The sequence below is a fragment of the Myotis yumanensis genome, unplaced genomic scaffold (assembly GCF_028538775.1).
Source record: "Myotis yumanensis isolate MYYU_CA2020_CCGP unplaced genomic scaffold, mMyoYum1.0.hap1 SCAF_5, whole genome shotgun sequence".
NCBI classification, from domain to species: domain Eukaryota; kingdom Metazoa; phylum Chordata; class Mammalia; order Chiroptera; family Vespertilionidae; genus Myotis; species Myotis yumanensis.
Window position 1 is genome coordinate 23,397,432 of NW_027223756.1, and position 23,531 is coordinate 23,420,962.

At 41.8% G+C, this 23,531-nt stretch overlaps 1 protein-coding gene across 4 annotated transcripts in view; it reads left to right on the forward strand.

The window, feature by feature from the left end:
* The window catches only part of JAKMIP2 (janus kinase and microtubule interacting protein 2), a 124,006-nt gene that overhangs the window by 64,836 nt on the left and 35,639 nt on the right, over positions 1-23,531 (forward strand). For 3 of the 4 annotated variants that reach the window (XM_070414658.1, XM_070414660.1, XM_070414661.1), the window contains exons 2-4: positions 6,987-7,263; positions 17,362-17,859; positions 21,416-21,625. In XM_070414658.1, coding sequence (XP_070270759.1) covers positions 7,135-7,263; positions 17,362-17,859; positions 21,416-21,625 — 837 coding nt within the window. In that variant the 5' untranslated portion in view covers positions 6,987-7,134. Of the gene's footprint in view, positions 1-1,108; positions 1,157-6,986; positions 7,264-17,361; positions 17,860-21,415; positions 21,626-23,531 lie in introns of those variants that run through there. The other variant, XM_070414659.1, reaches the window with a different exon arrangement.

Sequence of the window (23,531 nt, forward strand, 5' to 3'; positions counted from 1 at the left end):
TATGGGAATGAAGTTCATATCCTTTAACATAGTTTATACTGGTCTCTACCAGCTGCTCCCTGTCTGCCTCTGCTGGCTCATCTCTTACCACTTTTTCATTTCCTCACCAAGCTCTTGTCTGTATTTTTCTCCAGAGCATTCTTCATATTCTCTTTGGCTTCTAGACTTTCATACTCAATGTTCTGTTGACCTAGAAGGTTCTTTGGTCCCCTCCAACCCTTTGCTGGCTGATTCCTCCTCATCTTACAGAGCTTTGAGATATATATAGATAGATAGATAGATAGATAGATAGATAGATAGATAGATATCTATATCTATATATATAGATATATATATATATATCTATATCTATATATAGATATATATATATATCTGTTCCTAAGGTGTCTTTCCTGACCCACCAAGACCCTTAGGATTCTTATAGCCTATGATATGTGCAATTACCACACTATATGAAATTGCTGATTCTTTCTCTGGGAAGGACAGGGACCCTATCTCTTGTTTCACACAGACATCCTCTGCCCTCCAGATGTTTCATAAATATTTGTGAATTGATAAATTAATGCATTTAAAAATGAATAATGAATATTGTAAAAAGTGCCTTCAAACTGAAAATGGAAACCAAGTGAGGAATAACTTATCATCAGGGTATGGTGAAGAGGTATAAAGGAAAATGATATGAGATGACATTGGATCTGGTCCCTAAAAGAAGAATAGGAGAGAGTTAGGAAGTTGAGGAAGAGAAATGGAAGCTAAACAACAAACCGTGTGATCAAAGTCAAGGGTTTCCAGAATAGATCGATTCTGGATGAATCCGACCTGCTTTGGATCTCAACTTAGACATCTCCTAGCCTTCCTGACAATCCCCCTTAAAGAAGTTAGATGTTTCTTGTATGTGTGCCAAGCGCTCTCTCTTACTGCAGGCTGTATGAGATATAATGTGAAGTTTTAATCCTGAGATCTAAAAAAGATCCAGCAAGAGTAATAGCATTCTTTCATATGAAAAATGTAATGTGTTGACTTGATTTTTAAAAATATATCTTATTGATTTTTTACAGAGAGGAAGGAAGAAGGATAGTTAGAAACATCGATGAGAGAGAAACATCCATCAGATGCCTCCTGCACACCCCCTGCTGGGGATGTGCCCACAACCAAGGTACATGCCCTTGACTGGAATTGAACCTGGGACCCTTCAGTCCGCAGGCCAACTCTCTATCCCCTGAGCCAAACCAGTTAGGGCAAAGGTGTTGGCTTTAAATAATTTATAATGGTTGCTATTATTACTAAGTGATAAAGAGGGTATTTAGCAGAAGAATAGAAGAGAGACAAACAAACATAAAAGGACATACAAGCCTGATAAGTACAATCCTGAAGATGCATAATCACTACCAGGCTGAATGTCAGCTTTTCAGATTCATTTTCTTCTAACAGATTCGTTAGAAGAGTCTTCTGTGTAAGAGGTTCGAAGCCCTTAGACTCCATAGCCACACCACCACATTATTTTTACATAGGAAAACTAGAACTCCACGGTTGGACTGGCTTACACAGCAGCCCCCTCCTCTATATTAAATTGCTTTGTCAAGTTAATAAATGCACAGTGAGGCACTTTTCCTGCACAGAGAAGGATTTAAGAAGTGATAACATGGTCCACAGGTCACCAGGACTAAAGTAAGTGTAATTCATTCAATTTAAACAATAACACCTTCTGAGTCTAAAGCATCATCTTTGGAAATGAAGGGGGGAAGGGCTTAAATGAACAGGCTCTGGTAGAGTGGACATATCCAAATATTAATTATGGAAAAGTGTTTGTAGCCTTGAGCTTTATACATATGAACTCCACCTATTTTATATTACAGTTGCTTTTCAAATCATAACTCAGAGGCAACAACCTTATTGGAAACACTAAGGTTAATAATGGCTTTATTCAGCTTATAGCTTAGGGCAGAACCAGCTACAAAGCCAAGACCCCTGGGAATACTGATTGTGTCAGTGCTGGTCCCATTTCCCCCAAAGCATAAGCATGAATTCCTTTAGTCTTTCCAGGGATCTCTGAGCTTTTCTTGGCCTGTCTTTTTTTTTTTTTTTTTAACACTAATGGGTAATAAATATTTTTCTTCTTTTAAAATCTAAGATGGCTTTTAGTAAATAATAGGAGGGTAGAAAAATAATAACTATGATATTGATAATAATAATTTACTAATCATTGGACACACTTTGACTTATTTATTCCTCATGAGAGCACAATGAGGTAAACATATTCCTTTCCACATTTTATAGTAAAAAAACATGAGCTTAGAGATTTTAATTTCTCAAGAATATACAGCTAGGAAGTTTAATTCAAAGCCAGTCTTTCCAATTTCAGATTCCGGTCTCTTAACCACTACATCCCACCATTGTGTAGGCCCCCAGCTGGCATTTTCATGCTTTGCCTTCTCATTACCCTACCCCCAACCAGAGCTGAATCATGCCTTTCCCTCAAGAGAGAGTTATCATAGTCAAAAAGCTCAGAGCTGACGTATTTGAGTTGCAGCTCTGCCACTTCATAGCTGTGTAAGTTTTTTCAAGTTAGCGAACCTCTCTGATCTTCAGTTTCCTTCTCTAAAAGAAGAGTAAATATCTGAAAGGGTTCATTGGACTAGTTCAATAAGTTAGTCTTCCTAAAGTTTAATGCACTTTGCATTGTTCCTGCACTAAGTAAGAACCCAGCCAGGTGGGCAGCATCTCCAGATCAGCTCACATGTCACCTTCTCCATCAAGTCTTCCTCTTTCTCGGTGCACTCTCTGCTACAGCATTTACCAATGAGCTCGTTCTCTGCTTTCCAGGATGTTTTCTCTTTTTATAGGCTGGAGCCTAGGACTGGGAGGGATTTATGGGGAATAAGGAATGGCTGCTACCAGGTATAGGCTTTCTTTCTGAGGTGATGGAAAGTTATAAAATTAATTGTGGTGATAGTTGTACAACCTTGGGAATATCCTAAAAATCACTGAATTATGTACTTTGAAAGTGTGACATCATTGAGATATAAGTGAAAGCTGTCCAAAAACAAAAAATAAAGGCAGCCCAAGCTGACAGAGCATTGTAGTGACATTACATATGAGAATCAGAAGATTGCTGGGCACCCATCAAAACAGGAAGAGACTTTAGAAAGCTCCCCTCCCCCAGCGGGGTGTGTAGGACCACACTCACAAACAGCTGCTCACTTTGAGATATCCATAAGTTGATGCTACCAGTAACTGTCTGGGATGCTTTTTTCGCTCCTGAACATGTTTTCATTTTTTAAACCAATTTCTTCTCCTCAGCCCTTCTGGGACTAATTTAACACTAATTCACAGACCAAAAAATACATGAAGTCAGTACATACTATTACATTTTTTTGAAAAGAATTATAAATTAAAATGTAAAATTGTCTTGTACATTTTTCCTGCAAGAAATACCAGAGAGCTGGTACTCATTTAGACTGGAAGAGGACACCGGTTAAAACCAGTAATAATGTGTAAAAGTAGGACATGATTCCATCAAAATCTCCATGTGGTAGAGTTGCCACCTCCGGTTCATCCCCGTGGCCATGGTCCAGTTCAGGGCTGCATTACTTCTGGCCTGGACCATTACTGATATCCTGCCTCCATACTCTCTTTCTACCTTCACTTCCACCACGTTCCAGAGTTCCCTTCTAAAATGCAAATATGAGGCAGGGGATGATAGCTTGGGTCCCAGCCTCTCTCAGGCTGCCTGGATTTGAATCTGGGCCTCACCACATAGCAACTCAGTCATCTTAGGCAACTTACTTAATCTTTCTGCTAATCATTTTTCCACATTTTTTAGTGAGCATCAAATGAGAGTAGTATGTTAAGTGCTTAGTCTAGTGGCAGGTTCGTAGCACTCAGTCACTGTAAGCTTTTATTGTTACACCTATATTCAAATGCTGCGATGTTTCTTCATGTCTACATAATAAAATTCCGTTATCATCAATTACGTCTAATGATGGGTCATACAGGAACCTGTGCAATCTAACCTCTGGCTGTCTTCTCCCAGTTCACAACCTTCTCCAAATAGCCAAATTCGTGACTCCAAGTTTTCCTCAAGCTCTGTCCTCTGCCATCCCTCCTCTGTCTCAAACAGAAGAGCCCATTTTTGATTCAGGAACACTAACTACAAGGCTCTAAGTGACCCATGTTTTTCCCTGTGTGGGCTTTGAGAGAAGTTGACCAAAGTAAGTCATGTTATATAGGGAAAATAAACTGGACTTCTTGGTGGCCCGAATAAATGAGGGAGAAAAAAAGAAATTATGATTTCTAAACTTAAGTCTGGAATGCCTGGGCCTGGGGCGGTGCCATTTGTTGATAAACCTGGAGAAGATAAGGTTCTGAATGATAATTAATAAAGACATCTGTATTAGTTAGGTTAGGTTTGAAATGCAGTCAGATATTCAAGTAGATCTGGTAAGTAAGCAATTGAATATGTGAGTCTGGGGTTTGGGGAATGGTCAGGACTATGGATATAAAACTGAGAGTCATGACTTTATAGGGGGCAGTGGAGATAACTTTGAGGAAGCTCTAGGGACCAATAGCATCTAGAGACCAACTAGAGAAAGAGAAACCTGTTAAACATGGACATGTGGGTTTCCTCACTCGATACCTGCTTGGAGTTAAGCGCTGTCTTATTTATCTTTGGGTCTAGTGGTGTTTGTCATACACATTTTCAATAATGCTTGTTGAATTCATTTTAATTCTAAAAGCAAAGAATGATGCCTCTTAGAAGTCTCCCAGGCATGCACTTTAATGATTTGGCAACACTTGCAAAACAAGCACAAAGGAAACTCCAGCATCTAATTTAGGGTGGGATATTGGTGGACAGTTCCATGACTACTGGAGACAGGCGTATTCTCCCTATCCCTTAACTCTTCCCTCTCCCCTTTCTTCGGGGACACATCCAAAAGGCAAGGCCCCGGTGCGCAGGGGGTCGGTGGCAGAAAGCCCAGGATCCCAGCATGGTCCTCAAGGCTGAATACCAGGGGTCTTGAGAGAGAAGCAGCTGCCGGAACATATGTGTGATCAGTAGGAATTCCCCTTAGTCCTGGGCTGAAGCACATCTATGTACGCAATACTCAATTTTCTGTAAGGTTGCATGGGAAACTTTCTCTAGTATCTTGTCATGTTTTTTCCATTGACTTTTTAAAATAATATATTTATTGATTTCAGAGAGGAAGGGAGAAAGAAGAGAGAGAAAAACATCAATGTTGAGAGAGAATCATTGATCGACTGCCTCCTGCAGCCCCTTACTGGGGATCGAGCCTGCAACCCAGGCATGTGCCCTTGGCCGGAATCGAACCTGGGACCCTTCAGTCCGCAGGCTGATGCTATATCCACTCAGCCAAGCCGGCTAGGCCTCCATTGACTTTGATAGGTTAGTATTGATATTTTTCTAACCTGCTTTGTTCCTGTGAAACATTTAAGAATTTGTAAAGCAAGACCATCCCTCTTTATTTCTCTCCTTTTGCTGCTGTTCTGATTAAGCCTTCATTATCCTCCACCTTAGCAAGTTCAATAGGCAGGCTCCCTCCCTCCATTCTCTGCCCACTCTGCCACTAGAATAACCACACCAAAGCACTGCTCTGTTATGCCATCCACCTGCCCAGAACTTCAACAGAGTCCCCATTGCTTATTGAAAAAAAAAATGATTCCAAAATTCTAAGGTTGGCATCCCAGGTCTCCCGCAATTGGAAATTTCCAGGCAACGTTTTCAACATTAGTGCTCACAAATCATATCTTAGGTTGTAATGAATCAAGCCCCCATTTTTAGCCACAAAATAGTTACTGTGCTTTCTATTTGCTGTAGCTCAGCACCTGCCATTTCTTTCATCCAGGATTCTTCACCTGTTTCTCCATCTGTTAACATCCTACTCGCTCCTCCAGTTCCAGGCCAGTGCAGCCTTCTTCAGGGAGCCTTCCTTATTCCATTCCAAGAAGAAATCTTATCTATACCCTGAGACAACTGTTTATTTTTTAAAGTCAGTTATCAAATAGATGATAATATAGATGGATAGATAAATAGATAATATAGAGGTTTTGTTGAGTTGTTGTTTTTTGCCTTGAAACTCTTATTTTCAATTTCAACATGTTGTGCCTAGCATAGCATATAGAAGGAACTCTAACAATATTGACTGAATGAATGTGAGTGACCCAATTAACCCAGTATAATTAATCCTCACTTCTCACAGTTTATTTATTTATTGTATAATTCTAGGTCTTTATAGAAATGTCTTAAAGTTGGGGCTCTTTATGGGGTGATCATGAGGTCTTCACATAGGTGACTTCCTTTTACAAATACTAATTAAATACCTGGTATGTACCAGGACTTATGATGGATACTGAGAAGCAAGTAGTAAGAGCAACACATTTCTGCCCTCACCAAGTTTACAGTTTCATGGTGGTGAGCACAATTAAACAAAAAGGACATGTAATAACCTAGGGGGTGTTTCCCGGAGGAACTGATGTGGAAGCTGAGACCTGAAAGAGTCCTGAACGCCAGTCAAACTACACTGTGTGTGTGGCAGGGTGTGAGGAGGAGGACATAAGGGAGGACAATGTGAGGAGGCTGGGCAGAGGCTGGAGAAGAGAAAATAGAATAGGAAAAGTCCCATGGGAAGGGAACAAGAATCAGCAAATTAAAAGACATTCGTTATGGTTAGAATATAAGTGAGTGAAATGGAGGCAGAAAGGCGAGGAGAATGGGCAGGGTTAGACATAAAGAGCACTCTGAGACGTGAAAGATACTGTCACGGGTCTTTGAAGGATTTTAAGCAGAGCACTGACGTGATCAGACTGGCCCTTTGGAAAGATGGCTGGAAATTCATGTGCGGAGTGAACGGGAGATAGTGGAGACAAGAACCCTCCCGAGGAGACTCATAGAGGCAGCTCAGGCTGAGAGTGACTGTCAGGCACCCGCCCAGGTCTCTGCCACCGCAGTAACGGCTGTCTCTTCCCAGGGCTTCCAGGGCAGCGGCTAAGGAGACCTTACCAAGGACCACCACGCAGTAGATGCTGAAACATCGCACTCCGGGATAAGAAACAGGAACATGGCAGCACCCATGTGAAAGGACTTAAAAACCAACAGACTCCATTTAGAAAGGAACAATGTCCAAGAAAGGGCGAAATAAGGGCGAGAAGCCCGAGGCGCTCATCGTCGCCCTTCAAGCTGCCAATGAAGACCTCAGGACCAAGCTCACAGACATCCAGATAGAGCTGCACCAAGAGAAGTCCAAGGTGAGTGAGGGCTCTGAGGTCACAGCCCTCAGCGTGGCTCTGGCCCAGCTCTGCCTACTGCTCCCCCCCAACCCCCCCGTGGGCTCCTTTCTGCCAATTGCCTTTCTGTACACAGGGAGGGTTTCTTGTGTGTGACAGGAGGGAATTGAGCAAGGGATACACAGAAGGTGACAGTAACATGGTCATGAGACCGATCTCTGCCTGGTTCAGGAAAGCAGAGAATAAACACGGAGACAATGACCCCAACCACCCGTACCTCCCCTCGACACTTAATAGTCGTTGACTTAGGCAAGTCCCACCCTTGCCCTCTATAGGGTATCCCCCCTGTGGGATTTAGAGCAATCTTTCTAAAATGTACCACATCTTGTCACTCAGAACCCTTCGGTGGCTGCCTCTGCCTCTCAGAATCAAAGTTTTTCCTACCAACTACAGGGTATTTCCTGTAGCTCCCTCTGACTCAGTTCCCACATCCCTCCCCTTGGACCACTCTGCTTCAGCCTCTTGGAAGAATCAGGAGAGATACCATCACATTGAGGGCCTTTGTTCTTGTTCCTCCCCCGGTCAGCTCCAGGCTCCATCCTCACCGCCCTCCGGTGTCAGCTGCATCTGACCACAGCCTCTAACACAGAACATGCCAAGCTACTCCCCAGAGTCTGGCTATTCTTGATTCATTTCACAGAAAGTTATAGATTTACTTATTGTTTAAATAAATGCCCAGTTACTCCCCCATAGCCTGGCTATTCCTGACTTCTTTCATACAAAATTATATATTTATTTATGTTCTTGTTTCATGCTTATCTTTCCTGAGTCAAGTGCGATCTCTACGAAATCAGAGACTTAATTTACCTCTGAATCCCTAGAGCCCAAATAACTGTCCAGAACGGAAAAGCTCAACATCTCTTTTTTTTAATAAGTTGAGGAATGAATGAAGAGTGATTTGAGCTGTGATGAGGTTTAAGTTGGACAAGTACATAAAGTGATTATGAGGATTAAATGAGAAAGTTCATGTCTCAGTGAGCTGCCAGGCACATAGTAAACTCTCAAAAAATGGTAATAGTAATATTCTCTCTAATATGGTCTACACTGAATTAGTCACTAACTGGACTTAGGAATGTCTCTTTAATTCTCTGGATCTCATAAATGGATTTGCTAACACTCATCTCACCAGCGCTGTGTGGATATCACAGGGTCACGGGAAGGAGAGCATTTTGAAATTTTCAACATGCATTGAGGCAGGTCTGCTTCCTGTGAACTGGGCACAACCATGTCTGCACTACCATGCCTTCTCTAGATAATTCTTTGCTTGGCAGAAACTGGTCTTGATCAAACTGTAGATCACAAACCAACAAATACCCTCATTCTGTTTTATCTCCCTTCTTCCTTGACATTACTATGAAATTTTAATTATTTTCCTCCAAATCTATTTCTCTTGGTGCCAGCCATAATAAATATTAGGTCGCCAAAAGCCCTTTGCCTCCTGTCTCGGCAAAACCTTAACCTGGGATAAACAAACTCCAATGTAAAATTTGTGAAGGAAATATTTTAGTTCCCATGAAGGTACAAAGAACATGATGTTGTTGTTTTCTTTAAAAAAAAAAAAATTGTTTGCAAGTCAGAAGACCAAGGCATTTTCTTTATCTCTCTTCAGGGACACATTTAAGTGTCTCAGTGTCTCCATCTGTAATTCAGATGACTGAATCAATTTCTCCATATCTGTGTCTCTCAAGCATCACTGTGCCTTAGAATAACCTGGGGGAACTTATTAAAAATTGAAGTCCCTGGGCCCACGTTGGAAGGATTCTGATGAAATAGGTGGAGTGAGGACCACGATTTCCAATTCTAACAAACAGTGCAGACAGTCCCCACGCAGGTGGTTCTCCGCCTTCATGTTGACAAACACTCCACTCTGCCTTTCCGTTCCTCCTCTTCTGACAGTCTGTGAACATTCCACTGGCTTTAACTTTCCCGGGGGCAACGTCACATTTCAAGAGAACAGACTCATTTCATTGTAATCAGGACAGGATGACGAACAACATTCATAGGAGGAGGCGCATTGGCCTGGAGACTGGTAACCGTAGACTGCCACTGACTTACAGAGAACAAACTCAGGAGATTTCAGAGAGGCAGAGGCCCTGAGGGCCCCGCCGCTGCCAATTTCCTACACATTCAAGTCTTTTAAAAGGGGTAACCTGAGCCTGGACAGGGCTGCCTGTTTATCCAGGACCTGGCACTGGGGTCTAAGTCGAGAAGGTCAGCGTAATCTCCCCTCGCTCTCTGACAAGAGATGGGAAGCCGGCCTCCTGAATAAAGGCACTGTCTTATCCTCCCCTCTGCAGGCTGCCTCCCTGTCTCCCTCCCCTTGGCAGTTAATTACAGTCCCAGCACTGGGGCTAACGCAAAGCCTCCCCGCCTGTCAGCAGCCTTCCCCGAAGAACAAAGGGAATTTCGGGGGCAAACAAGTCATAAAGCAGTTTTATTAAAATAAATAGGCTTGTGCTTCCCAGGCCCAGGCGTGAAGAGAGAGCATATGAACAGTATCAAGATGGGAACGCTCACTCTCCGTTTGGTTCCCAGACTATGATGATAAAATGGCAATTTGGCTCCTGGGGAATAGACTAGAGAGCGGAAACCTTTGGGGCGATGAGGCATTACTTGTTTTTCCGGAAAGACGGGTCATTCCATTGACATTTACAGAACACAGTGTATAGAGAGCAGAGTCATAAATGCTTAGGGCTGATAAGAGAAATAGCTACACTTTGCTGAATGTTCACTGTCTGTCACACGCTGTAATAAACGCATTTTCTCCTGACATAACCCCAGCCCTTGCACTCGGCACCAGAGTGGCCCTGAGCAGACTGTGAAATCCCTCGGTGTTTTCCTTTCCTCATCTGTCAAATGGGATCGTAGCCGTGTCTGTTTCATAAGGGTGTATCTCTGTGTGTTCGTTTTTGAGCAGTATGTTTGTGTCAAGCATGGGAGGTGTTTTAATTCATCATCTCGGCGACTTTTAACTTTTTCCATCTCATGGCACATGCATACTACCCGCTAAAATTCTGTGGCACACCACAAAATATATTTTTTGCTGATCTTACAAAAATAGGAGTAATTTTGATTGATTTACAAAAAATAATAATAGTAATTACACATGCATGTCTGACTCTGCTCTCTATACAATGTGTTCTGTAAATGTCAATGGGATGAAGGCACAGTGGGGAGAGCAACAGGCCTGGGCTGCAGGGCCAGGGGGAGTCAGCTGCAAACAGGAGTTTCCACTGTTGGACTAGCCCTTGGGACTGCAAAGCATTTGCATCCTCAGGAGGAGCCTGGGACAAAGGGCGGCAATGACTGTTCTGATTTCACTGAGGAAGGAACCCTTTCACTCATTTGTTCCCAGTGACATGTGAGTGCAGGAGCCTAAATGGGAATCCAGGCTTCCCTAAGGCGGTGATCGGTGCTCTGTGGCTGCTGGTGCACTCTCAGAATACCAGCACCCTTCTCTATCCTCCGGGGACTGCTATAGAGCCTCCAGGTTCAGGGCCCAAGTTTGGGGTGCCGTATTTCTTGCGTTTTCTATCTTTAGTTTTGTTTTCAGGAAGCCTACGTGGCTAAAATCAGGACCTGAACAAATAGAATCCTCTGTGCCTCCCCAGGTTGTATAAAATCTCCCTGAGAAGCACCTGCTGCCGCCATTTGTCCCTCCTTGGAGTCTGCTGTTTGAGATTTACTTAGCGCCCAGGAAAATCCCCTCTGGCCTGCTAAGAGTTTAGACCTCCAGCAACATCTGATGCAGATCATCCGAACCAAAGCTTTTGTTAGCTTGTCTTGCCTTGATAACCTCTCAACCCTCCGTGCCTTTGATGGGACTGTCCAATTTTTAATCCTAGATGTCTAAGGTTCCAGGAGAGCTCACATCACTGCCATCTTGATCTTGGCAGAATTTACACTGGCATTTGGCAAAGGCCAGACTAGAATTGGGACAGAAGAGGAAAATACGTGTGAGGCTGTGTGAGGTCGTCAGGAATTCCCTTCCTTCTCTAAGAACATAAGCTTTCCCCGCTAAGATTAATTCTCCCTAATGATTATATTTTACATAAAACCTCTCTCGCTAGAAGGGATTTGGGGCTGTATCATCCCAAGCCTGGTCAGTGCTCACCCTCATGCCCTGTCCCAGCCCCACCCACTCCTTCTGTATACACATCATCCAAATGTCTTCCAAGTTAAGGGTAGGTGCCTCCAATGTCAGGGAACTCAGTGCGTCCTGAGGAAACCCAAGTTTACTTTTGAACATCTATTTATGTTAGTAAAATAGTTATTACAGTCTTAATGCAACAATAATAATGTTAGTCTTATCACGACAATATGGGTACTTACAGTTATATTGTCGGTATTTATGTAGCACCGCATAGTAATATTTATAAAAATGATATTGTAGTATCTACCATATATGAATAATTATTCATCTCCCATGTGGGCCAGCCTTTCCAAAGTATGTTGATACCTTATCTAAAGCATTCCTCAGAACTATATGAGAATGATAGCACCAGTCCTGGTTTATAAACAAGGACACTGAGGCTGAGTGGTGAGGCGGCTTGTCCAAGCTTTCAGAGCAAACAGGGGATCTGGACTCTGACCCAGACCTGACCGCTGACCCACACTGGGCTCTAATCAACCCTCTTTACATGCACTTATGTGGATGGAGACTGGTTCTCACTTTTTTCACCTGAAATTCACATGAAACAGACACTACCTACATCACAGAGCTGCCCAGGAGGTTAAATGAACTGAAATGGATAAAGCCTTTTCAAAGGTGCCTGACTAAATGCTCTTATGTAATCCAGCTGAAATTTTTTCTCCATAAAACATTCCCACTAATTAAAAGTGATTCTTTTTCCACTAACTAAATTTTTTCCATTTCCAAGCATTATTATCTTATACTTTTTCATTGTTACATAGGAAAAATTCTTGATCTTTTTGTACACTCATTCTTACAACTTACATCAAGATATTAACATCTACGTCCACCTCTGAACTAGGAGGTCACGGTTCAATTCCAGGGCAGGCCACACGCCTGGGTTGCAGACTCGATCCTCAGTAGGGGGTATGCAGGAGGCAGCTGATTGACAATTCTCTCTCATCATTGATGTTTCTATCTCTCGCTCCCTCTCCCTCCCTCTCTAAATCAATAAAAAAATATATTTTTTAAAAAGATATTAACATTTATTTCCTTAGTGGTGCAATATGGGCTGCAAAATTTTTCAGAAAATGATTTTTTTTTTTTTGTGATTTCAGAGCAGAAGGGAGAGAGAGAGAAATATCAATGATGAGAGAGAATCGTTGATCAGCTGCCTCCTGCACGCCCCCTACTGGGGATCGAGCCCACAACCCAGGCATGTGCCCTTGACCGGAATCAGACCCTGACCCTTCAGTCTGCAGGCTCTATCCACTGAGCCAAACCATCTAGGGCTCAGAAAATGATTTTACTACAAAATTTTTATTAGCTGTTTTTATCTAAATGTCAGTCACATCCTTTGTACTTCCTTCATAGTGAAACACTTCTCTCAAGCTTTAAAGAAGTCATACCTAGAAAGCCTACAAAAAAACCCAGTTTCCATGACAACCAAAATAGGTTAACATAAAAATACCAAATATAATTCAGTGCCTTTGAATTTTGTTTGGATTCTATAGATTCATTTAAGTGACCAATATGAAGGCCTACCTGGTTTGGCTCAGCAGATAGAGCGTCAGCCTGCAGACCAAGGGTCCCAGGTTCGATTCCTCCGGTCAAGGGCACGTACCTTGGTTGCAAGCTCCTCCCTGGCCCAAGCCCTAGTCAGGGCTCATGCAGGAGGCAACCAATTGATATGTTTCTCTCACATTGATGTTTCTCTCTCTGTCTTTCCCTCTCTCTTCCACTCTCCCTAAAAATCAATGAAAAAATATCCTCAGGTGAAGAGTAACAAAAAAAAAGAAAAAAAAAAGGCCAGTGTTTGTATTTGCTTTTATTTTCAAACTAGAATACACAGGAGTGGGCAAAAGTAGGTTAAATTACCAGCCTAAATGATAAATCATAAGTAAGAATTTAAAATAACAACAACAATAATAAGATAAATAATACAATAATTAATAAATAATAATACAAGAATAAACTGTGTTTCTCCTACTCACAACTGTAAACCTACTTTTGCCAACCCTGTATTTTTCTTGTACCTGTAATTTCATGTTTTTATTATTCATCTCTACAGTCTACACATGAAAGATTGGTGTTTATAATTAGAAATGAATTGCAAAGTGATACAATCTAATTTATCTACAGAGAATTTGACATAAGTCATTTTAGATTATAAGTATCTCCTCTTATATCCAATAATAATGCCTTGCATTTCATAGTACTTTATAGACCAAGCCACTTTCCTATGTCTTATCTAATTTAACCCTAAAAATAACCATTTCATAGGTATTCTTCAGTATAGTAAAAGATCCTCAGAAGGATAAAGCAACTTTCTTAGAGACAGCAGGTGGTGGAATTGAAATGCAAACCCAGAATTCCTTACCCTTTGTCCATTTTACTATAATTTTCCATTATTCTAGGAACAATTGCTAAAATTTCTTTTAGTAACGTGTTACCAGACAGCCCTCGTGGTCATGATGGTATTTCAAATGCCCAATGTAAAAACATCCTGCTGAAATTGAAGATGATTGGTTTCCGATTATTTGAGCTAAACTTAACATTCTCAAGGGCCTAGATGGAAATCAGTGAAAAACTAAGACCCCTTTTCAAAGAGATTCCTTTTCCATGTAAAAGAAGAATTAGCACATTTTTTCTGTAAAGGCCAAATAGTAAATGCCTTAAATTTTGTGGGTAGTCTCTAAGACTACCCAACTCTACTGTAGCCTGAAAGCAGCCATAGGCAACTTGAATAGGCATGGCTATGTTCCAATAAAACTTTATTCACAAAAAACAAGGGGCAGGAGAGATTTGGTCCATTTGGCTATAGTTTGCCCACTTGTGAGCTAGAAGATCTCCACTTCAGTTCATTCTTAAAAAATGGGGAGGAAATTTTAGGTTGGTCTTACTGGAGGACTGAGAGAAACATCAAGCAGAGGGCAAGTAGGAATTCTTATCTATTACGGCTGTTTCTGTTTCATTCTTATTTTATATAGGGAAGGGATGGATGAGGGGTTGCTCTGGGTAACCCTAGAAACCTGTGTTCTCTAAACTATATACAGGGTATATTATTCTTGCTTCTGATTAGATGGCTAGCCAAGGAGACATATTGCTATACATTCTTTATTCCCACACACTCTTTGGCTTCTTCTTATGTGCTGCCTGGCAGCTACTGTGTAGACAAAGATGAACAGGCTCATTGGCAGCCTTCTAGGAGCTTCCAGTCTGGGTAGGGTAGGGGAGGCTGTGGTGAGGACAGACAAGTGCACAAAAAAGCACAGCATAAATAAAAATTTGGACAGGAGAAGGAAGAAGGTATTAACAAAGTACACTGAGCCCTGGCCAATGTGGCTCAGTTGGTTGAGCATTATCCCATGTACCAAAAGGTTTCCCATTTGATTCCTGGTCCGGGTACATGCCCCAGTTGCTCAATCCTCAGGGGCATGTAGGAGGCAGCCTATTGATGTTTCTCTCCCATATCAATGTTTCTCTCTCTCCTCCTCTTCCTCCTCTCACTTCCTCTCTCTCTAAAATCTTTTTTTTTTTTTAAGTACACTGAGAAGACAAAGGCAGGAGAAATGAGCTTTGTCCTGGGTGATCATGGGTAGCATGACCACAGAGGATGACATCTGGCTGGGCCATGTGAATAAGAGGATCCCCAAAGGAGGGAAAGGCAAGACAGGAAGAGGGAACTATAGGCACATTGGTACAGAAAGGCAGGGCATGTGCTGAAAATAGCGTACCCCTCTGTACCTGGAGAGGAAGACGCCAGAGCTAGAAGCCTAACCAAATCTTCTGAGAGCCCCAAGGGCGAGGCTAAGTGTTGGGAGCTTTTTCCACAGTGTAAAGGAGCCCTGGGTGACTTCTGAGCAGATACATAAGTCAGACCAGAACTAGGCTTTACTCAGAGAGAATCCCCAGCAGTGTGGGGAAAGCTGGGCTCATTAAATGAAACTCCAGGAACCCTAGAGCAGGGCTGTCTGAGAGAAATATAATGCAAGCCCACAATGCCAGCCGTATATGTGATTTTAAAATTTCTTGTAACCAAAATTTCAAAAGTGAAAAGAATTAGTTTTTTAATTTAACCTATTTTGCCCCAAATGTTAAAATTTTGATATGTAATCAATATAAAAATTGTTCATGAAGTATTTTTTTACCTCACACTAAGTTTTCAAAATCCAGTTTGTATTTTGCACTTAGACCAAGTCTTACTGCAGACTTGCGATGTTCCAAGTGCTCGGGGTGGCTAGTGGCCACCACACTGGACTCCTGCTCTAGAGCAGCTGAGATAAGAGGCATCTTGGAAGGGACCTTGGTCTAAGCTGGAGGTGAGATCGAAGGACAGTCGTTTGAGGATGCCTGGCTGCTAATTTCGCCGAGTCTCCATGTGCCCTGAGTTCTTTTAGAATAACCAACATGGGAATAATTTCTTTGCCTTTCAAATATAATGTTCATATAACCCGTGGACACAGACAATGGGGCGGTGAGGGCCTGAGGAGAGAGGACGGGAGCAGGCTGGAAGAACATAGATATAATGTTCACAAAATGTCATGTGGACTTAGAAAATTCTGCTCTAGTTAAAGGTAGGTAAACTGTGAAGGTAAGTAAATCTCAGGCTCCTTACTGAATGATTTACGTTACCATTCAGTAAGGAGTTTGAATCTTAACCTTTTCCAGCTGAAAAGCCTCTTAACAATTATTTTATGACACCTTCCAATTCTACAAATGGCAGAGACTCACTATCACTCAACTAGATATTACTCCTGAGGCTGCCTGATTCTCCCCCTTTTCCAGGTTACGGTGTGTGTGGTGTGTGTGTGTGTGTGTGTGTGTGCGCGCGTGTGAGCGCCCATGCACACGACAGAGACAAAAAGGAACAAATACGGGCAGCAGAGATGATGTGGGGAAAAGGATGGTAGAACAGGAGCCATGAGGCTTTTTCAAGCTGCAAATGCAATCGCTCCACTCCGATCCACTGAATGAATCAGAGCCGGATTCACAGCCGGATGAAGGCAGTGCCATTGCTAATCTATGAGGAGACCTATATTATTTATTATCATTGGAAATTTAACAAAACACAGATTTTTAAAAATCAGAATACCTGAAAGATGAAAGGAAATACTTTATTAAACTACTTGGAGAGTTGGCTTGCGGGGGAGTAAGAGAGGGAAGTAACAGTGGGGATAGAGAAGGGTGCAGAGAGACATCGATGGAGTTTTTTGCCTGGTGTGTGCATATGAAGTTTGGGGTGGAACCAAGTAGCTAAATAAGAGGGAGGTGGAGGTTATATCACTTGTTTTCATTGTTTCCTTTCCCTTTAATAGCAGCATCTTCTCTTCCAAAGAATAAAGAAACATGGAAAATATGTCATAATATTACTTTAGGCACCATTTACTAGTCTGATCATAATGAGCTATGAACTATCTTGAGTCACCGACACTGATCAGTCGCACCTAGCCAGGGATGCGTAGTCTAAAAAGCTCTCTGGTGTTCCGTTTTGAACTCCTCTCTGTGGAGGTGAAACCATTGTAGCACCGCTTCCTGATTTCCCTGTGCAGGCCCCTCGCCTGGGAATTTGTTCCAATGCACGTCCAACGCGTAGATCTGGGATGGAGCCCCAGATTCAGCGTTTCTGACAGGCTTCTGGTGATGCCCGTGCTACTTGCCTGCAGACCACACACCAAATATATAGAAAGGCCCCAGCACATCAGATATTTGTCTGAACAAAGTAACAAAAGCATCCTTGGGTATTTGCTCCTTTTACACACTGTATCCGCAGCTTTAAAGCTTGTGGTCTCCTTCCCTCCCGGCGCACCATGGCCTGGAATTTGCAAAGATTTAAGAGATCACAGGGCCCTCATCTGTAAATCCTGCCTCGGAGCACACCTTTCCTTCAAGGCGCATCTCTTATCCTTTCGCCTTTCCGCCTTTAGGTATCGAAGCTGGAAAGAGAGAAGACTCAAGAAGTCAAGAGGATCCGGGAGCTGGAGCAGCGCAAGCACACCGTCCTGGTGACCGAGCTCAAAGCCAAGCTCCACGAGGAGAAGATGAAGGAGCTGCAGGCCGTGCGGGAGAGCCTCATCAAGCAGCACGAGCAGGAGATGGCGAGGACAGTGAAGGTGCGGGACGGGGAGATCCAGAGGCTCAAGTCGGCGCTGTGTGCCCTCCGGGACGGCAGCAGCGACAAAGTAAGGACAGCGCTCACCATGGAGGCCCGGGAGGAGGCCCGGAAACTGTTCGATGCGGAGCGCATTAAGCTCCTACAGGAAATTGCGGACCTGAAAACGGCCAAGAAGCAGGTGGACGAGGCCCTCAGCAACATGATCCAAGCGGATAAAATCAAGGCCGGGGACCTGAGGAGTGAGCATCAGTCCCACCAGGAAGCCATCTCGAAGATCAAGTGGGAGTCCGAGCGGGATATCCGGAGGCTGGTTAGTAACCCAGTGCAGAGCCGTTCTCTTTCCGGGGGCCAGGGAGCCAGGGGTTTGCTTTATCGGGTGTTTCTTAAGAGTGGATTGTAAACAGCGCCCACCTTTTGTCCCATGTTCTCTCCAAAATACAGGATTGGTCGATAAGCAGGTAGGTAGTAGACAGACAGACAGACAGACAGACAGTCAAAAGTGTAAAAGATTTTGGGTCACCTTTCTCATAAAAACTGGATTCTTCCAGCCCAGTACACATGGAAAATATCTATTCAATGACTCATGTTTTCTTGGATGTCTATGAAAATATTCTAAATTATGAATGCTTCCAAAATCAGCCTGCTGTCGTGTGCTTCCCATTTGTGAAAATGTTCACAGGGTAAGGAGAGTTTCTATGGCTCTCAAGACGTCTCAAACAAGGCAGCCGCTGGGGACATCCCGAGTGACTCACCAGTCTTCTCTCTAGGAACTATGCCTGAAAGGAGTAGGTAGAGCTATAAAATTCCCAGTCCTGTTTAAAATCGATTTCCCCCCAAATGAGCAGGGGTCACTATAATTTTTAAATTGGATGTCATTCCTAAGTAGCTTATTCCTAAGTTTGCTATTACCAAGTTCAAAGACCTACTTCAACCCCTATAGAGTTCGGTCTTTCTTTTTAATATGTATGACCAAAGCCATTGGTCTCTCACTATGTCAAAAAAATAAAACAAATATCATTATTGTGTGAAAGCTATACTATCCTAGGGTGACTTTGTCTGATATTTTAGAAGATGCATTCACATGCATATACTCGGAATGTTTAGCATTAGTTATATCTTATCAAATTAAACATTACCTGTTAGAATGTACTTTATACTTCTCTCAGAACAACAATTTCTTGGGAAAAATTATACTTTCCCTCTTGTGTCTCCTAATTCTAAGCAATTCTTTCCTAAGAATTCTAATTATGTTCCTTGGATGGTATCTTGAGGATTTCAATTTTAAGTAAAATGTGGTTACCATAGAACATTTAAAAAAAAACTAAACATGTAATTTTCTTTGTACTGCAATACATTGTGACTGTAAAATGTTGCCTTTGCTACACTTTTTGAATTCTTGACCTGCAATTCATTCTATTGCACTGGTTGACAAAGGAAACCAAACACAGTGTAGAAATACGGGTCTCTGCCCTGCCTTTGATTTTTGAAACAACAGTGGCTGATGATAAAGAATCAGGCCCGTGAACTCTGGAGTCAGCAGGTAGGTAAATGGAAAGGAAGCTTCACACGAAATATTTTTGTCTTTTGATGGTTTTCAGTGTAAAATCTACAAGTACATGTTGATGTGTTGTTTTCTCTATGATGTTTCTTTCACCAGCACACTGATGATGTGAATCCCTCTTAATAACTGTAAAATCTAAGCTACCTGAAGAGTCATTCAAAAATTGGGCATAAACCGAATAACATGGTAAACTTTTTCAATCATACGGATGCACTTTTCATTTTTATCTTCTTCTTATCTCATTCCTGTCCTCACCCCCAGCTCCATTTTTGGAACTGGAAGGGAGAGAAATGGGAGTAATTCTATATATATATATATATATATTATATATATAATTCTATATCATATATATATATATATATATATATATATATATATATATAAATTTCCATCCCAACTAAGAACAGAACTATGGAAAATTCTGGTGTTCAGAGACCACAGTCCATTCTTATAACTATTGTACAACAGAGCCTTCACACACTAATTACGGAATATCCTGCAGGAAACCACTTGGGGAAATGCTGGAAATAATCTTGGAGTCAGTCTAGCATAGACTCTAATAGAGTGGGCTCTAAAGTCAGGAGACTGAAAGTAAAATCAGGCCTCACCAATTAGCCACATGACTCTAACCGCGTTACTCTTTGGTACACAGTCATCATCTCTAAAATGGTGATAGCCGAACCTACATAAAAGGATTGTTAATAAAATGAGATAAGGTATGTAAAGCTCTGCGTTCAGTGCCTTGAATGTGGTAAAAGATCAATACATTTCAGTTGTGATGATGGTGATGATGAGGATGATGATATGAGCGGTAATGGGATACTTTCTCAGCAAATTGGGTATTATTCATCAGAACCAACTAGGAGTATGCATATCTGGAACTGTGGTAAACTGTAAATAGCACCATAGATGACAGGTCTGACAAATGAATGTGCTACTCAGTAAAGAATAACATTGCAGTCAATCTTCTACAAGGAGATAGAAACAAAGACCATGCTTTTATTTCCAAATTAACAGGACAGTTCAATGTCTCACCAAGCTATCAGACGATATCACAGGATCATCTGGTAACTTGGAATTTAGCACAATGGCCACCCAAAATTAATCTAAAAGCCATCATGTGTCTTTGAAGCAATATTTACATATTTACAGATATTTACATATGGGAAATACGTGACTATATAACACAGTTTCTGTCCCCCCCGCCCCTTTTTTTATTTTTGGTCTGAGGAGCAAAGCAAAGAAAGATTTATATAGAGTGATTTGTTATTATAAGGAGACATCTATCTAAAGAGAAGAGTATAATGGTATAATGTTGTTTGTATTAAATGTCTTTTCTCTATCTCCATTTTGAATATTCACACTGGATATAATGAAATGAGGAGAAAGGTTTCACTCAATAGCTATGCTTTCTTCAAAATTTATTTACAGAAATTCACTTCACTTGCCCTCATCCAGGCCTGGCAAAAACATTCAGTCCAATGAAACTCTGAACAATTGGTATCAAATGTTTATAGGCCTTTAGTTGAGAAATATTTCTGAGGCCATGCGCAGACTTAGCAGAAATGAGAGTGAGGATCAATAAGTATATCCCACAGGAGTAAGAGAGAAAGAAGTGCTAATAAAACCAGGTACTTTCCATCCCTATTCTTGTTCCAACCATGGCTTTCTGACAGGAAGGGTAAAATGGTTGCTAAGAATTGGCTGCTCTGAAACATGGATAGGAATGGAAAGAGCTAGACAACGTGAACCACGGAAGGACCTCACTGCAGATTCACAGCCTGGATGCAAACATACTGGCCTGTGGAAATGACTAGGCTTCTAGGAAGTCTGTAGCTTCTCCAGTTACGAATGACCTACTCCTAGTGGCTACTGCTATTTGAACTGAACTCAAAGGTAATCCCCCCAGAGAGGAGTTGACATCCAAAATTGTTCTGGGAGACCCTGTAGTGGCATATTTAGTATCTGTCTTTATGAACACTAATGATCCATTTTCAAGTGAACCTTTTCTTTCCATATTCAACCAACCCAAACTATTTCAAACAATATATAGACTCAAAGCATCTGCACAGAACATACGAGAGAGAGAGAGAGAGAGAGAGAGAGAGATTCTCTTGATACCTAACTAGCCTAGGATAGGCCTTCATTACACAGCATTGCCTTATTCATGAATCCAATACACTAGTCGTACTCATGACTTAGTTCTACAGCAATCAGTGGAAAGCAGTTCAACTCAAAGCTGTTGTAAAAATGCATTTCTTTACAGCATGGTTAAATAAAATGTCCTGGGTGTCATTTAATTCAGATGGATGAAATCAAAGCCAAGGACAGGATCATCTTTTCCCTGGAGAAGGAACTGGAGACTCAGACAGGCTATGTACAGAAACTCCAGCTGCAGAAGGAGGCTCTGGATGAGCAGCTCTTTCTGGTCAAGGAAGCTGAGTGCAACATGAGCAGCCCGAAGCGAGAAATTCCGGGGAGAGCAGGCGATGGCTCCGAGCACTGCAGCAGTCCTGTAAGTCTGTTCAAGTTGAAGTTACCAACACAGGAGTCATCTTTTATTTAGCTCCCAAGTTTTACTTTTCACTTAAGCTCTGTTCCTGTTTACTACAAAGAAATCAATTCCATCTCCTACTATAAAACCAGCTAGTACCTTGGGAACACGGTTTTCTAAACTCCTAGACAACAAAGTGGTATACACTGCATTAGCAGATCACAAGAGAATTACAGATCCTTTAAAACCCTTCATAGAATTTTTCTGGCCATCAATATCTGTTCAAACTCCAGCCTGTTATAAAGAATCATAAATTAGATGAAAATGCTTTGCCTCGTGCCAAGACTGGTAATTTTCCCTCGTGTGAACAATTGGGTTGGAAATTGGTAAAGACGGTTATCATCTACAGGGTCAAAATGTGTCACTATAAAAGGCTAAAGCATTTATATCATCCTCTGAGCGCTTCTAGTCTGATTGAACTTGCCACTTATTTCTGTGGATGTTTGTCATTTTTATATGAGACACTATTTTCAGCCGTGCAGCAATAGAAATCAGCTTGTATGTAATTGACTTTCATACCTTATACCTTTCAAATTATTTAGCTGCTAAAAAGATGCAAATGAATTATTTAGGAACAGAGACAGGTTCCAAAGTAGTACTTAGAACCAAGTAATGAATAATTTATGAATTGGTATTCAGGATATCTATACCCCAGTAGGTGGTGAAAAAGATTGCTGAACTTGGATTTAGCAGATGTCAGCTTTTGTTCTCTCATTGACACCTGCATGGAAGGTAGCATAATTAGCAAGAGAATGGGCTCTAGAGTCAGACCTTTTAGTTCAAATCCTGGATCTGCCCTTTACAATGTGACCTTAGTAGAGTTTCTTCATCTGTAAAAGAGAGGCAATAGTGGTATCCATAGGCTGGTCTGAGGTTTAGAAGACGTGATATGTAAAATGTTGAACACAGTATCTGGCACATGGTTAGCATTTAATACATATTGGGTAGCTCTGACCAGTTTGGCCCTGTGGATAGAGCATCGGCCTGCGGACTCAAGGGTCCCAGGTTCGATTCCGGTCAACGGCATGTACCTTGGTTGCGGACACATACCCAGTAGGGAGTGTGCAGGAGGCAGCTGATCGATGTTTCTCTCTCATCGATGTTTCTAACTCTCTATCCCTCTCCCTTCCTTTCTGTAAAAAATCAATAAAATATATAAAAAATACATATTGGGTATTGATTTATCGATACTAGCCATGAGCTCTTGAATAAGTTAGACCTCCCTGAATCTTACCTGTTCTGCTGAATCCTCTAGGATACTGTGCATCAAGGGATATAGTGAGTGGGAAACTGCCTTGTTAACAATACAGCACTATCAAAACGTAAGACAATAATGGCATTGCAAGAGTATGATGTTAATGGTCCTATGGACTCGAGAGAATAGAATTAAGCCATGACTGCTGTGTGTAAGCTGACCCATGGCAATTATGCCAATTAGGAAGCCAGTTGCCCTGAGCAAAATATACCAGCAATGGCTATCCTATATTCTGTTTCCTTCTATGCATGAAGGTCATGCACCAACCTTCTCCTCAGACCTTCTTCTCCAGGAATATGCAGGAATTTATAAACCCCATTTCTACCTGATACTCTATCCCCTCTTTGGCCAAGTTTATTTTTTTAATTTCTTTTTTTATTGATTTCAGAAAGGAAGGGAGAGAAAGAAATAGAAACATCAATGATAACAGAGAATCATTGATCAGCTGCCTCCTGCAGACCCCACACTGGGGATCAAGCCCACAAACCCGGCATGTGCCCATACCGGGAATCGAACAGTGACCTTCTCAGTCATAGGTCAACACTCAACCACTGAGCCATGCCAGCTGAGCTCCTTGGTGAAGTTTCATAGCAGGATACTGTCTAAGCCGTG